Below are 15,269 nucleotides of genomic sequence, written 5' to 3'. Positions count from 1 at the left end.
TAGCACCACAAAGAAACACAGGAAAAACGATAAGTATATACAAACTCTTTCAAAATACCTTTATTTTGTAAATGTAAAAAATTGTCAATTAGACAGTAAAAGCAAATATACAAATGCTTCACATTTAGTAATCAATAATAGCAGTTTAAATGCTTGTTTACTCAGAAAAGTATTGTTATAGTCATCTATGAAGAAGCACAGTTCCTTTCCCCGATTATTTTTAAATGTGCAGTTTAAAGCAGACAAAAGAATTCATTGAAGATGCTTCATTGTAATAATCATAGCAACTAAAATAATCACTCTGTCACAGCAACAGGTTTTCTGCTTTTCTTTCTGGCAATTAGCCACAAATCCATGTGAAAAGCATCTTGTATGGAGCAAACTTGAGCCAAAACAACACACATCCCAAAAACATCTATATTTTGGCCCCCTTCTCCTCCCTGAGATCTTAATGTGGAAGTTTCATAGTAGAGTTCTGCCACCCTGAAACTTGATAACACTTTGAGCTTTCAGGAGTTGTGTTACCATTTGCCATGTCTATAGTGCTTACTGCGCATGCTGTAATTATCCAATGAACAAATTAATGTGATGTGTTGACTTTCTCGTTGCCAACTACCTTGTGGCTGAGCAAGTGGGAGCTGAGCCGTAGATCTTTAATCATATATGTCTGTCTAGTTCAGGCATCAGAAGAGGGCTAGGAGGAGATGCCTGATGCAAATATCAAAAAGGGGTATGCAGATGATGCAAGCTTCACCTGTTTTGTCTCCTTGGTTAACAGAATTACCTCCCCGCACCCATCCTTCATAGTTGGCTCTGATCCCAGAAGTGAGACAGCCTTGGGAGAAAAAAGCGTGAAGCAGTGGAATAGTGGAGTTTATTTTTGAGAGGTCTCTGCTCCCCTCACTGACGTACCTGTTTCATTGTTAATAGTTGAGGCGCGCACACCGCTGTATTGCTAATAATAATTTTAAAAGATTAAGCAAATCTGGCTGCACAAGTCGTGTCCAGTTTGGCCCTGAGATTCTTTAATGAGGGGCACATTCTATTTCCAGCACTCAAAAGGAAAATTGCGTCCTGCTTTTTAAGTTACACATCTGGCGTTGTGTAAAGCTCCAGTTGTGTTGTTCACGAGTGCCCCCCGTACCTCAGCATATTGCAGCACATCTAACTGCACTATTCTTGTGAATTTAGGTTCTTGGGAAGAAGGCGCTACCATTACCGGCATATGTCAGTTCAGTAACTGGCAATGGAGAATGTAGTCCTAGAATACTATACAGTCGTGCCTGTCTGGCAGCAGAATGGATTGGGCAAAAGCAGTTCCCCTTCCTAGCCTGCAGGCCTAAAGGCCCACCCCCCAGGGTAAATACCCCACAGCACAATAGAAAGGTGGAGAGAGGAATTTCCTGTTCCACAAGCAAAGGTCCACTTCTGTTATGTCACTCCTGTAGTGTACAACAATCATTGTGAATATGTATTTCAGAGACTTATTTGTTGATTTCTTTTGCTTTTCACTAGGAAGTGAACTAAATCTTGATTTACTTGGAAGGTAAGTTCAAGTTGATTGATGCAGGTGCCACTTCTGAGTGAAAGTATGGGGGGGGGGTTGCAGTTGTAACTGGGTAACCACTCTCAATATTTTCAGTTTTTAAAAGTTCCCTTCTACTGAGGAAGAGCCATAGCTTCGTGATGTAGTGCATTCCTGGCATGCAGAGTGTCCCAGGTTGAGTCCCTGGCATCTCAGCTGTGACAGGCTCCTCCCTGGAACAGTGGAGAGTTTCTGCTCATAATCTTATAATACTTGGACCTCTGGTCTGACTTTGTGTGAGGCAGCTTTGTACGTTTTCCAGCGCAATTCGTGGGACAGCCCATTAACTGAAAAGGTTAATGAATGTGCTCTAAATCATAGACTATTTCTGCAGCCAGTTAACATTCACAAAATGCCTCCATTGTTTGGTAAGATTAGATGGTTAAACTTCATTTGTCAAGATTGACTTTGGGAACTGGAGGATATCCTCATAAAACTGTACTTTCGATGGCTTGGTTTTAAAATACCCCATTTAAGTTCCTGTGTTCTCTGGTCGAAGGCCACTGAAACGACTAGGCCTTACTTTTGTGTAGACAGGACTGCATTGTAATACAACTTGCCCCCTTAAGTATTTTTCAACAGTAGCCCAATTTACTTGATATCTCTCAAGATAACAGAACATAAATTTTCTGCTTTCAAAAATGAGAGGGGAAAAGGTTACTTTGGGGTTTTTCTTGTGGTTTAAAATGGCTGCAGTTTTGCAGTTGCTACTCATTTGTAAAGTAACCTTTTCACCCCTAGGGAAACTAAACCCACCAAACCATTCCACTCCTATTATAGAAGACAGTAAGAAGCTGTAGATCAGTGGTGTCCAAACTTTTTTCAAAGAGGGCCAGATTTGATGACGTGAAGGGCCGTGAAGGCTGACCGAAGGGCTAACCAAAGTTGTTAACCTTTTCTTAGGATTTTACCCCAGGAAATAAACTGCCACGGGGCCGGATTAAACCGACTGGCGGGGCCGGATTAGGCCCCCGAAACGGACTTTGGGCATGCCTGCTGTAGATTTTCTGCTACTAGGGCCAATGTGGATTTGTAATTATTTTCTCAAAACAGCTATAATCAATTGCATACCTGTGCTGCAGACACTCACATAGGATGGCTGCACAAAGGATTTACTTGGATAAACAGAACAAATTGCTCCACCTTGTTCCTTGGTCTGGTTAGCTCCAGGATAGCACTTAAATTTGAGGCCCAAGTATATAAAATACTATCAGTGTAGCATATATGTTGGGTGCCAGTTCTGCTTATTTATTTATTTACATGCACACAACCAAGTTCAAACTCTGGCCCGTTTTGGAAAACCAAAAGTTTTTCAGAGTACATCTCAAAAATGAAAATTGTCAGTAACGTGCAATCTGCCTGATTGTTGGCACCCGTCTGTCTCATGAGGCAATGGAGTGTGTCTCCAAGGGTGAAGTCAAACAGCTGTGTTAGCAGCACTAAAGTGACTTCCCTGGGGCACAAGCCTGGGCAGCGTGTGTGGAGGTCCTGTGCCCTTGGCCTGGCTGATGTGGTCCAAAGGAAAACATAATCTTCAGGGGTAAAATTCTTCTCTTATTTTGACACCTAGAGGTAAAACAGTTCTAGTTGGAAAATGTCCTCTGGTCTTTCTATGGCTACCTATGGCTACTCTGATGTACACATCCTATTGTTGGAGAAATTATTGATTTTGGGGATGGCTCAGTTGGTAGTGCATGAGACTCCTAGGCCCATGTTTTGCAAGAGATTCCTGCATTGCAGGGGCCTGGACTGGATGACCCTTGCGGTCCCTTCCAACTCTGATTCTGTGATTATACAATGAAAACTGAAATGTGAGAGAGAAGGGCTTGGTTGGGTTGTGAAGATTGTGCTTGCAAGAAAACCATGAGAGAAGAACAGAACAACATGTATGCAGGAACTATTGCTATAACTGTTAAGTACAAAGGCAGGAGAGAAAGATAACGTTGTTGTGCCTCATGATTTAACCAGTAGAAGCAAGTGCCAGATATAGTCATAACTGCCCTTCTACTTGTAAGTGTATAAATGTTTGTACTGTTTTCATATTTGGTGTACCACTCCATAGTACTTGTTGGTTGAGGTGGTACTGGCCATGTAACACCTAACCCCCCCCCCCCCCCCGTTTTACTAGTAATTGATGTCTGGATTCTGTTGGCCGTTCCAGGCAGCACCCAAAGTATTGGGTTTTGACTGCGATAGTTCCCCAACATTATTGAATTAAATGGCACTTGCTCCTAGTAAGTGGGGTTATGATTACATCCCAAGGCCTTTTCTGCAGAAGTTGACCTTCTGCATCCTATGTTACGTTGCTTTCTGAGCTCCCATCAGAAAATTTGCTTCTCTTTTTGTCCTGAGATTCCCCTGTAGAATTTCAGGAATTGGTCTGCATAGGGCAATTTGGCCTCCTAAGATTTCTTGTAATTGTCATAGAAATTCTCTTCTAAGAAAATGTAAGGAAGTTTTCCTTTTTAAAGATCATAAACTGCTAATTATGTAATGGAATCGTAGAGTTGGAGGGGACCCTGAGCATCGCCTGGTCCAAACGCCTGCAATGCAGGAATACGCAGCTGTTCCTTACGGGGATCGAACCTGCGCATTACCATCACCAATTTCTAACCAGCTGAGGACAAAGGAAACTGATTTTGCTGTTGCTTGTAGACAACCATTAGGAGAAGTTGCCTGATCAACATGCCAGTAAATAGTTATTTACACTCAAAGAATAGGCACAAGTCATCATGGAAGCTAAGTGGATCTCAAGCATCCACATCCGTGTTGCAGCAGAAGTGGAGCAAAAATTGCAGATCTCTTGCACTGCTTCTTCTGTTTTGTTGCATGGCTTTCCGTGGCAGGGTTTGGAAGGGAGTACTAGCTCATTAGCCTACCTGTATTCCGAACTTTGCCATTAGTTCTTAAGGCAACCCCCCTCCAAAAAAAAAGTAGTAACCTGCAATTTTGATAAAGTCAGCCTGCTCTGCACCCAACACAGAAATGGAGGATACCAGCCTCTTAACAGCCTAGTTCTTTACAGTGCCTTTTACCCAATGGGCTGGTGTAAGGAGGGCAAATCACCCTCTCCCTCAGTTCACTTGCCCACATGGAATTCCTGTTTGGCTATGGCTTTTCAGTGAGTTCTTAAATACAAGGCTGTCTTACAAATCTTTTCTGGCCCAGCTAAGATATGGCAGAATCCAATAGGCACCTGTTATTTTCAAGGAAGGGGAAAGGGGAAAGGCTCTTCCAGCACATAGTTTGCAGCAGTCATACATCACACAGCAAGCTGGCATCTCCTTAGAAGGCACATCAAGATTGCTGGCCGTTTTGCTCTATCGAGGAACCACCTTGATGTAGACTCCATTTTGTGGTCCGAGTGTCATGTGAGATTTCACCTTCAAAGGAACCTGGATTGGGTTCAGAAACGGAACACAAAAAGCAAATTAAGAGGTAAACTTCCCCTAAGCCCACTGCTCACTAAATGCCAGACAGGTCTCCTTAGAACAGGTGTGAGGAACATCTTGGCCCTCCAGATGTTGCTGAGCTAATAATAATAATAATAATAAATTTTATTTATATCCCGCCCTCCCCAGCCGAAGCCGGGCTCAGGGCGGCTAACAACATTAAAACAGTGTGACATTATAAAACATTATAAAAATGAATTAAAATCAAAATTGATGGCAACCATAAACTAAAGCTTTGTAAAGATTGCCAGAGGGAGGGGGTCAGGCTGCGCCCTGACCAAATGCCAGGTGGAACAGCTCTGTCTTGCAGGCCCTGCGGAAAGATGTCAAGTCCTGCAGGGCCCTTGTCTCTTGTGACAGAGCGTTCCACCAGGTTGGCGCCGCAGCCGAAAAAGCCCTGGCTCTAGTTGAGGCCAGCCTAACCTCTCTGAGGCCTGGGACCCTCAAGGTGTTTTTATTTGAAGATCGTAAGTTCCTCTGTGGGGCATACCAGGAGAGGCGGTCCCGTAGGTACGAGGGCCCTAGGCCGTATAGGGCTTTGAAGGTTAAAACCAGCACCTTAAACCTGATCCTGTACTCCACCGGGAGCCAGTGCAGCTGGTATAGCACCGGATGAATGTGATCTCTAAGCGAGGACCCCGTAAGGAGTCTCGCTGCGGCATTCTGCACCCGCTGGAGTTTCTGGGTCAGTCTCAAGGGCAGCCCCACGTAGAGCGAGTTACAATAATCCAGTCTGGAGGTGACCGTCGCGTGGATCACAGTGGCTAGGTCAGGGCGAGAGAGGTAAGGAGCCAACTGCTTAGCTTGGCGGAGATGAAAAAATGCCGCCTTTGTTGTAGCTGCAATCTGCGCCTCCATGGAGAGGGAGGTATCGAAGATTACACCCAAACTCTTAACGGACGGTGCTGGCACTAATTGCACCCCCGCAAGAGGTGGGAGTTGCCCCCTCAGTCCCATATCGTCCCGTCCCAGCCAGAGGACCTCTGTCTTCGAAGGATTTAACTTTAGCCGGCTCCCACGTAACCATCCAGCCACAGCCTCCAAGCATCTGATCAGTGTGTCTGGGGCCGAGTCCGGGTGGCCGTCCATCAACAAATAGAGTTGGGTGTCATCAGCATACTGATGGCAGCCCAGCCCAAAACTCCGGACAAGCTGGGCGAGGGGGCGCATAAAGATGTTAAAAAGCATCGGGGAGAGTATTGCACCCTGAGGCACACCACACACCAAGGAGTGGCGGGATGACAATTCCCCCCCAAGCGCCACCCTCTGTCCCCGACCAGAGAGAAACGAGCGCAGCCATTGAAGGACTGTGCCCTGGATCCCCACGTCGGCAAGGCGGTGGTCCAGGAGTTCGTGATCGACCATGTCGAAGGCTGCTGACAGGTCTAGAAGGATCAGCAGCCCCGACCCGCCTCGATCCAGCTGCCTGCGGAGATCATCTGTTAGGGCGACCAGAGCCGTCTCGGTCCCATGACCAGCGCGGAAGCCGGACTGGAATGGATCCAGAGCTGATGTTTCATCCAGAAACCTACCAAGCTGTTCAGCAACCGCTCTCTCAATCACCTTACCCAGGAATGGAAGATTCGAAACCGGGCGGTAATTGGATAGATCTAAGGGATCTAATGATGTTTTCTTTAAGAGCGGGCTCACCACTGCCTCCTTCAGTTCCCCTGGGAATGTCCCGGTGCCAAGGGACAGATTGATGATATCCCCCAGGGGGGCCCGCACCTCTTCTGGACACGCTCTAATCAGCCAGGACGGGCACGGGTCGAGAGGACAGGTGGTGGGCTTTCCAGCTCGGAGGAATCTGTCTACATCAGCTGGGGATATCCAGTCAAAGTGGTCCAATACTGAACCCGAGGACAGTCGAGGGGCCTCCAGTTCCTTTATTGTATCCAAATTGGCAGGGAGCTACACTTCTCACCACCCCAGACATGGGTCATGTTTGTTGCAGCTGATGTGAGCTGTAGTTTTGCAGCATCTGGAGGGCTAAACGTTCCTTATACCTGCCTTAAAGGTAAAGGGACCCCTGACTATTAGGTCCAGTCATGGCCGACTCTGGGGTTGCGACGCTCATCTCACATTATTGGCTGAGGGAGCCGGCGTACAGCTTCCGGGTCATGACTAAGCCGCTACTGGCGAGCCAGAGCAGTGCACGGAAACGCTGTTTTTCCGCCGGAGCAGTACGTATTTGCTAGACTAAGGGTACCAGATTTTTTTCAATGAATCTGGAGACACCTTTAAACCTCAGTGGATTTTGTCAGGGGACTGATTTGTAAATCCGGGGACTGTCCCCAGGAAACGGGGGTGTCTGGTAACCTTACACTAGACCTGGCCCGCTTCCTTGCTTCCCGCTGAACTGATGGAATACCCTATTAAGTCATAGATCTGCAGCTATATGCAACGGGTTAATGATAGCTTTGCAGAGGTTCCTCATTCCCAAGTGTCAATGCTGAAATAAGTTCCGTGAGTGTAGAAAGTATGAAGGTTACAGTAGGGGGTAGAGCACTGGGCTGGGATACCAAGGTTCAAATCCCCCATTCAGCTATGAACTCAAGGGTGGCCTTGACTAATCACTCTCAGCCTTACCTAACTCATGGGGTTGTTGTGAGGATTCAGTGGGGAGAATCCTTTACCTTGACCTCTTTAGAGGAAAGGTGGAATATAGATGCAGTGAATATATGTTCATTTCCTATTTGTGGGCTTGTCTGGTTGGGTACTCTGGGGAGCTGGATGCTACTAGGTAGACCTTTGGTCCCATCCTGCAGTACTCCACTTATGACCATAGACGGGGGTGCCAAATCTGCTTTTGAAAGATTGGGTGGAGATCTGCACAACAGTGTTGAAGACAGACAAACAAAGACTTCTCCTTTGTAAAAACAACTCCAATTCCAACACACAGTTCCCCCTCTATAATATTCCGCTGAGCAGAGAGACATAGTTCCAGGAATCGCTACAAACCTCTGTCTTGGAGCAGGCTTTGAACTCAAACTTCTGCAAGATTCTCAGAAATGCCACCTTTATTTCCATCAAAGCCAGCTGGGTGCCAATGCATCCACGAGGGCCAGCCCCAAAGGGGAGGTAAGAAAGTGGGGGACGCTGCTGCTTGGCCTCTGCTGTAAACCTGTGAGGCAAGAAAACAAATTGATTAAAATAAACCATAAACCTTAAAACTGTATTTTTTCACTTTGTAGTGTGCCTCATCTTGTAAGCAAAATGGAATGCCAGTGAGACCCCAGACACATTAATCTGCCCGTTTGTTCTTCATTTTTAATAAACACATAAGCAGCTCCTCTTGCTAACAGATTAAGGGTGGAGCAGCAAGACCAGCCCACCCACAGTGCAACCCACCCTAACAGCTTAAATTTGCATCTCTACATATAAATTAGCATGTGCAAAATTGGGGGCCTGTTCCCAAAGTCTTAAGTAGCTAGCCATGCCCCTTTCATGCATGCATCTTCCCAGTTTAGCAGGTTCTGGAGACAATGGTAGTTGTACCTAATGGGGGAGAAGATACCATGTCGTCACCCCTGCCAGTTTCAACAGAAAGTGAGAGGTCTACAGCAGGGGAGAGGAACAGCTGTGCTCCTCCAGATGTGGGATGACAGCTCTCATCATCCCTAACCATTGGCCATGCTGGGCTGGGGGAAGTTGGAGCCCGACAGCATGTAGAGGGCCTCAGACATTCCCTATCTCTCACCTAGAGGGATGCGTACCAAGAGAAACTATTGTGGGGTGGCCAAAAGTACTATGGGAATATGTACAGAATTAGGCTAGCACAGGAGATGGTTGATTCAGGACCCCATACAGCAGCCACCAAGGGTGAAAGTAGTACTGTGAAAAAAAGCATTTGCACCAGCATTTCCATCCTGTACCTAATGGCAAAGTGCAGAGCAGCACTCAGAACCGTAGAGTTGGAAAGGGACCATGAGCGTCATCCAGTCCAACCTCCTGCAATGTAGGAATATTTGGCCCAGCGTTGGTCTCGATCCCATCACCTTGAAATTAACAGTCTTTATGCTCTACCAATTGAGCTATCCCAGCTGGCTACATTACAGACATCACTGTCTGGGTGTCAGTGTCCCAACAGCAACATGTAGGCTAGATCTTGGTGGGAGTAAAAGTACATTGTCCAGGGGTGGGCAGAGCCAGAAGCTGAGCTGGGTGTATCAATGAACGTAAAGTTTACCTCTACTATAAACACCCCTGTCAACCCTCCCTCCAAGCCAGCAAGGGTCTGGATCAGAATTCAGGGCCACAAGTCTCAAGAAGGGTGTGAAGCCAGGCTGGTGGGGATCTGGCCTGGGGAGAATCTCAAGGGCCGGAGAGAGGTCTGCAGGGCAGCATTTGACACCTGGGCCTGGTCTATATGATGGCACTTTAAGAAACGCTGGTTAAAATAACTGCTCACGTGAACCTGGCCAAAGCCTGCAAAAGTAAGAGGGCACCATAATCCTTGGTCCTACAGAAGAAGTAACGGAGAAATCAAGGCCCACCAAGTGAGCTATTCCTATCTCTCTTTCACAAATCAATGCCCTTCCATTATCAGCTGTGTAAGAAACGGGGATTGATTTTACTGGGTCTGATCAAAGGGAGAACAACAGACCACATACCTCTCGGGAATAAACTTCTCAGGTTCCGGCCAGATCCTTGGATTGTAATGGAGGTGTCCAACAGCAAATTCTATTATAGCACCAGCAGGTATACGTTGCTTCAAAACTAAGCAGTCTTTTGCTGCTTCCCGGGTGAACCTACAAGAGCAAAGATGGCACGTTTCAAGAATGCGAAGACAAATGCACAGGGAAGACGTACTTGGAGAAGCTTCTGCACGTAAACCTTTCAAGGATGGGCTGCTTTGCGTGAGGGGAGCATGGCTAGGATCACTGAAAAGTGGAGAGAGAGAGAGAGCAGGCTGCTTAGATAATGTGGCTGCCCAGATCACTTAGTTTGGCAACCTGCTTGCAGGGAGCATATTTTGACACTAAAAAGGACTGCCACTGGCTTCTAGCACACTTCAAAGAGTAGTTAGGAAACAAAAATATCTTTCCCCTTGAAATGTGTGTGTGTGTTTAGAGCAGCAGCAAGTGGGAGGAACATCCCCTTGTCAATTCCAGTGGGTGGGTAGTGTGGGTGAAATGGCACCCACAGTAACTTCCTGGCAGTATCCTGAATACCAGCTGCTGGAAACTGCAGGATGGGAAAGTAAATGTTGAGCTTAAGTCCTGCTTGTGGGCCTCCCACAGGTATCTGGCTGGCTACTGTGAGAACAGAATGCTAGACTAAGAAGGACCACTGGCCTGATCCAACAAGGCTTTTTTTATGTGAGATCCTCCTCTCATTCTGCCCACCTTACCCCTGAAAACCCTGCCTCCCAGTTTTGCACCTCTGGATATGGCAGCAGAATTTGGGTGCCCCTTTGGCTTGGCTGTATTTCTGCTTTAAAATCTCTCTAAACGGCTTGGGGGCAAGCACATCTTTAAGTATTGCCATGTCCTATATGACAAGATCCTCAGAGGAGGCCTAGTTCCAGGTCCTGATACCTTTGCTTCCCCTTCCTCACCAAGAACCAGGCCACCTCTGTGGTCTCTCCCCAACCATATTCATCTGACACTGGTGTTTGTTATCCTTTAGGCACCAGGTTACAGCTGTCCTCTCTTTCTCAAGCTTTTAATATCAGATAAGATAAACCTGCCTCTTTCTATTTTTAGTTGCTGCCGTTTGAACTGTGAATATTTTTAGGTTGTTTTGTTTCAGTCTGTTTTGAAAGTTCATCTTTGCATTGTTTCGAAATCAAATAGCAGCGTAGGCAACCTGGCTGGTAAAAAGGTAGAGTAGACATTTTTAAGAAAAAGAAAATAAATGTTAGCCTCGGCACAGGCTACGCAGTCACAGTATCTCAGCCCTGCAGGGCTCAAAAAGCACTTGTTTTGAAGGAATTACGCACCAGACATCTCGTCCCTTCTCTCTGCAGCGGCACCTGTTCAGCCCATCCCAGAGCAACACTAAGCCTTTGGAAGGGGCTAAAACAGCCCCAGTGTTTTTATATTGTATTATGTTATACAATCTTGCTTTGGCAATCCTTCTGGATCAAATGGCAGGACTGAAATCAAATAAAGCGCAGCAGCAGCAATCCAGCCGCTGCCAGATTCTGAATACCCAGTCCTGGCCTGAGAAAGCGTGCACGACAGATTCTGGAAGAGGGATTTCTACTAACCTGAATGCTGGTGGATACATGCGCAGAGTCTCTGCTATCACCATGTCCAAGTAGGGGAGTTCATGTATGTTTTCATAGTCAGGAACACCCTGTAAAAGGTGGGTGTGAGGGTAATTATTTTTTACTATGTTTTATTAAGATATTTATCTCCATCTTACTTTCTCTGATGGGACCCTTTAAGGTGGAATGAACCACCATAAAGGACCATCATAAAGATGCAGAAGAAAACAATCTCCGAGCCAGCTAGACTTTACTGCTTACCCCACCCACATAGGGGAAGGCCCAGAGCATCTGCTCTGCATGTAGAAGCTCTCAGGTTCTCGTGGGGTGGGTGGGTGTTTTGGATCAGGTTAGCCATATTGATTTGTATGCTGTTGGTGGGTTATTGTCATTGTCTTGTTGGGCTGTGTGTGTGATAAAGGGGAGCCATACCTGGGTAAAGGCGTCTTGCCACACCATAGGCCAACCCCAACCTCTCTCACCACCAAAGAAACACAAATGAACAGCAGAGAACCGGCACGAGCAACACTGACACGAAACCCTACATACATTAAGCAAAATAGAAACATCGCCACCCGACCCCACCCCCACCCATCTCCACCCCCTCCATCCCTTCCCCCCCACTAATGTCTCAACAAATGAAACGGACTTGTAAAAATGTTACATGGAAAAAATACGAGATACATTACACATACTTCTGGAAAAAAAACAAAAAACACAAAAAAGAAGCTCTCTGGTTCAATCCCTGGCATCTTCCACCAGGGCTGGAAAGACCTCTGCTCATAACCCTGGAGCACTGCTGCCTGTCAGTGTAGGCTGTACTGAGCCAATTGGTCTGTCAAAGGCAGCTTCCTACATTCCTATATTTTATGCATTCCGTAGTCCGAACTCCCATGATGAATACACTCATGCTAAAAAAAAAATAAAAAATTTGCCCCCCCCCCCCGAACTCCACATTTTTTCTAGTATTTCATCCTGATTTATTCCTGCCCACTTTTGCCGCTGGGAAAGGCCCAGAGGCATATGAGTAATTTCCCTTTCCTCCTCCTCCTCTAGGGAAATTGCTTCAACAGCACAAATGACTGCTCTGTCTTACCAGGCGAGGGCAGCAAAACTATACGCAAGACCTTGATGAATCAAGCAGAGAGTACTTGGAATTCTAGCAGGCTCTCCTAAAAATTCACGTAGGATAAACTGCTACAAGACACCTTATGCTCAGATAAGCCCATCGTTCTATGAAGATTTGAGGGAGCCCATATGGGCTTAATCATGGGATCCAAGATGGTCTGTTGTTCCTTCAGTTGTGAATTTGGCTTTGTTGCATACTTTATTGATCTCGCCTCACACATTATTAAAAGTACAAAGGAGAAGCAATCCTAATGCTAAGAGAGAGGAATGAGGCAGCAAAGCAAAGAGTGACTTATGTGGCTTTTTTCACCATCAAGAGCAGGAATGGATAAGGGTGAAGACAGACCCCTGGGAGACTTTATCCATCCGACTCCATCCAGCCATGATTTCTGAATATGGACCTGGGAATGGGGGAGGAATTCAATGGAGTTCACATTTAAGGACAAATCTATCAATCTGCACTTTTTCAAATGATTATGAAAACTGAAACACAGCCATCCTTCAAAATTCACACTTCTCCAAATTGATGTGGAGAACTGAACTTACGGGAAAATGAGGGCCCATTCCTATCTGCTTCACATGTTGAAAGGAAGCAATGCATGAATCAAGATTGCATATGTGTTTTCCACCTATGCCCCTATGTACTGTGTTGCCACCAAAATGGTAAATACTTCCGGGTTGGCGCCATCGCCGAATGGCGGACTCCCTCCGAGCTCCGGAGGGAGTCGGCTCGGCAGGGGCTGGGTTCTACCGCGCCGGCGACGCGGGGACCCTCAAAAACCATGGGCGCTGAAACCCATGGGCATGGTGACTCGGCTGGCACCATTTGCGCCCCCCCGACCACGCGAAGGAGCCTTTTTAAAGGCTGCAGAGCGGGTGACAGGGGGGTGGTGGTGCTGTGAGTCCTCCGCTTCCTCTGCCGAGCGAAGCCGCATGCCATTTGGCGGAGAGCGCTGACTTCTTCAATTGAAAATTCGGAATAAAAGAACAACCCGTGAGTAATTGGAAACTGGATTTAAAAAAGGAAAAAAATTTAAATTTTAAATTAGGAGTGAGCGGGGGAGGAGCAAAAAGGAAGTCAGCCTCCCCCCTGTTGTAGAGGATTTAAAGCAAAGGATTTAACAACTAAGATCGAGTGCTACCTAAGTTTGATAAAGTTATTAATTTCACGATGGAAAGTTATAAGATTGGGCTGGAGGAGAAAAGTAGATGTGAGCTAAAATGCAACCCCCCCCCCGGGACCGGGAGCTGTCAAAGGAGCTGTCAAAGCTGAAGAATAAAAAGAGAACTTTGCTAGAAGGACTTTGCCGGTTACATTTGTTATGAATTAGATACAAATTGTCTAAAATAAGGAATTACAAGTTACTTTGACTGTTGGGTGGATCTGGAAGGAAACTGAGTAACTATAATCCCCCTAGAGGGGCTGTGGGACATTACAAGTATTGTTGCCATGGAACTTGAACTGGATTTTTTATCTCCTGGGAAACTGCAGAAATGGAATATTATTTTGTCTACAGAGGTCTCTACACTAAAGGAGACAATAGACTTATCTATTGAAGAATGGAAGGGACTTGACGTAAGTTTTGTTCCTGAATAACAAAGCCTCTGTAGGAGAATTTAGAAGCTTTTGGAATTGGAACATTTTTGCAGGAGAGCAGGAAATGAAACTAGAGAAAAATGAGGAGAGAGAACAACAAGAACAACATGAACAATAAGAATCGGACAAAAAAAAAATGGACTTTTTTGAGATAGAATTTCTCCCAAGATTGGACGCTTGAAACTAAAGATGATTAAAAAGATGGCAAAGACTATTTAAAAAGACGGCAAAGTGGATCTCTGAAGGATTTCGGCCTAGAAGTGGGATCTCCAGGATGACAACAGGCATTGATGGACATTGGGGAACGCAACCGGGAAAGGGGGGAGGGAAATTTGGAATCCAAAGGGTGTTAAATTATACTTTATTCTTTTTTCTATCTTTTTAAAATTTTAATCTGTTCTGCATATTAAAGTGGGGAACTCGTGGAAGGGAGCAAGGTCGATTTTAGGGGAGGGAAAAACATTCTTAATATTGGGTTAATTGTAATAAGTTTAAAACTTGGGGTAAGAACTTGTTGAATTTAATTGAAAGAATTGGAATACAAAAGGGGGTGGGGGGGAAGTCCTGGAAAAATGTTAATGAAAATAAGATTTTTCTTTTTCTGTTATATTTGAAAATGCTTAATAAATATTATTTAAAAAAAACCAAAATGCTAAATACACTTGTCTTCACTTTGACAGGGAGAGCCATAAATGACACACCCACGCGACATGCAGGAAAAGCATAGAGGGAGAATACGCAAATTATCTGTACACTTTCTGTTTCTGCTTCCTCATTTTTTGTAATTGCATTTTTAATCCCCTCTGCTCAGTACACAATTCCCTCCCAGGCCATCCAAATCCCCATGAGGCTGAGAGTTACTGCTTGAGCTTCATAACGGAGTGGATTTCAGCCTGGGTCTCGCCTAACACAGTCCAAGATAACGACTTTATCACAAATTTGCAAATCAAGTGTGATAGCATGTTTGTGTGGGTGTGGGTGTGCGTAAATCAACTCTAAATTTGATTCACATCCACAGAATCCAGCACTGTAAAAGAATATTTAGGATCAACATTGACCTCATTGTCCTCCTCCCTGAAATGCATTCCTGTTGACTGCAGCCAGGGTCAGCAAAAATGCCAGCAATATTTCTTGATCACATGGATCAAAGTCTACTGAGAGATCAAAGAATGCAGCCTGGACAGCTGACCTTTGCCAGCTTCTAGGAGCAGGATAATCTACCAACAAAACTAGATCCATCTCTATTTCATACTCAGGCCAACGGAGGTCAAGGAAACCTGATAATGTTAGGCA

At 45.6% G+C, this 15,269-nt stretch overlaps 1 protein-coding gene across 5 annotated transcripts in view; it reads right to left on the bottom strand.

Annotated features, from left to right (window-relative positions):
• Positions 1-45: 45 nt before the first annotated feature.
• Positions 46-15,269, bottom strand: part of TBXAS1 (thromboxane A synthase 1) — a 218,014-nt gene continuing 202,790 nt past the window's right edge. For 4 of the 5 annotated variants that reach the window (XM_079992705.1, XM_079992708.1, XM_079992706.1 and 1 more), the window contains exons 11-14: positions 11,252-11,340; positions 9,651-9,788; positions 7,999-8,161; positions 46-4,980 (exon numbers count right to left, since the gene is read on the bottom strand). In XM_079992705.1, coding sequence (XP_079848831.1) covers positions 4,906-4,980; positions 7,999-8,161; positions 9,651-9,788; positions 11,252-11,340 — 465 coding nt within the window. In that variant the 3' untranslated portion in view covers positions 46-4,905. Of the gene's footprint in view, positions 4,981-7,748; positions 8,162-9,650; positions 9,789-11,251; positions 11,341-15,269 lie in introns of those variants that run through there. The other variant, XM_079992709.1, reaches the window with a different exon arrangement.

Source organism: Podarcis cretensis (genome assembly GCF_951804945.1).
Source record: "Podarcis cretensis genome assembly, chromosome: 10".
In the NCBI taxonomy this organism is placed as follows: Eukaryota; Metazoa; Chordata; class Lepidosauria; order Squamata; family Lacertidae; genus Podarcis; species Podarcis cretensis.
Note: the sequence above shows the minus strand (reverse complement) of the source record. Positions and strands in the feature narration are given on the sequence as shown.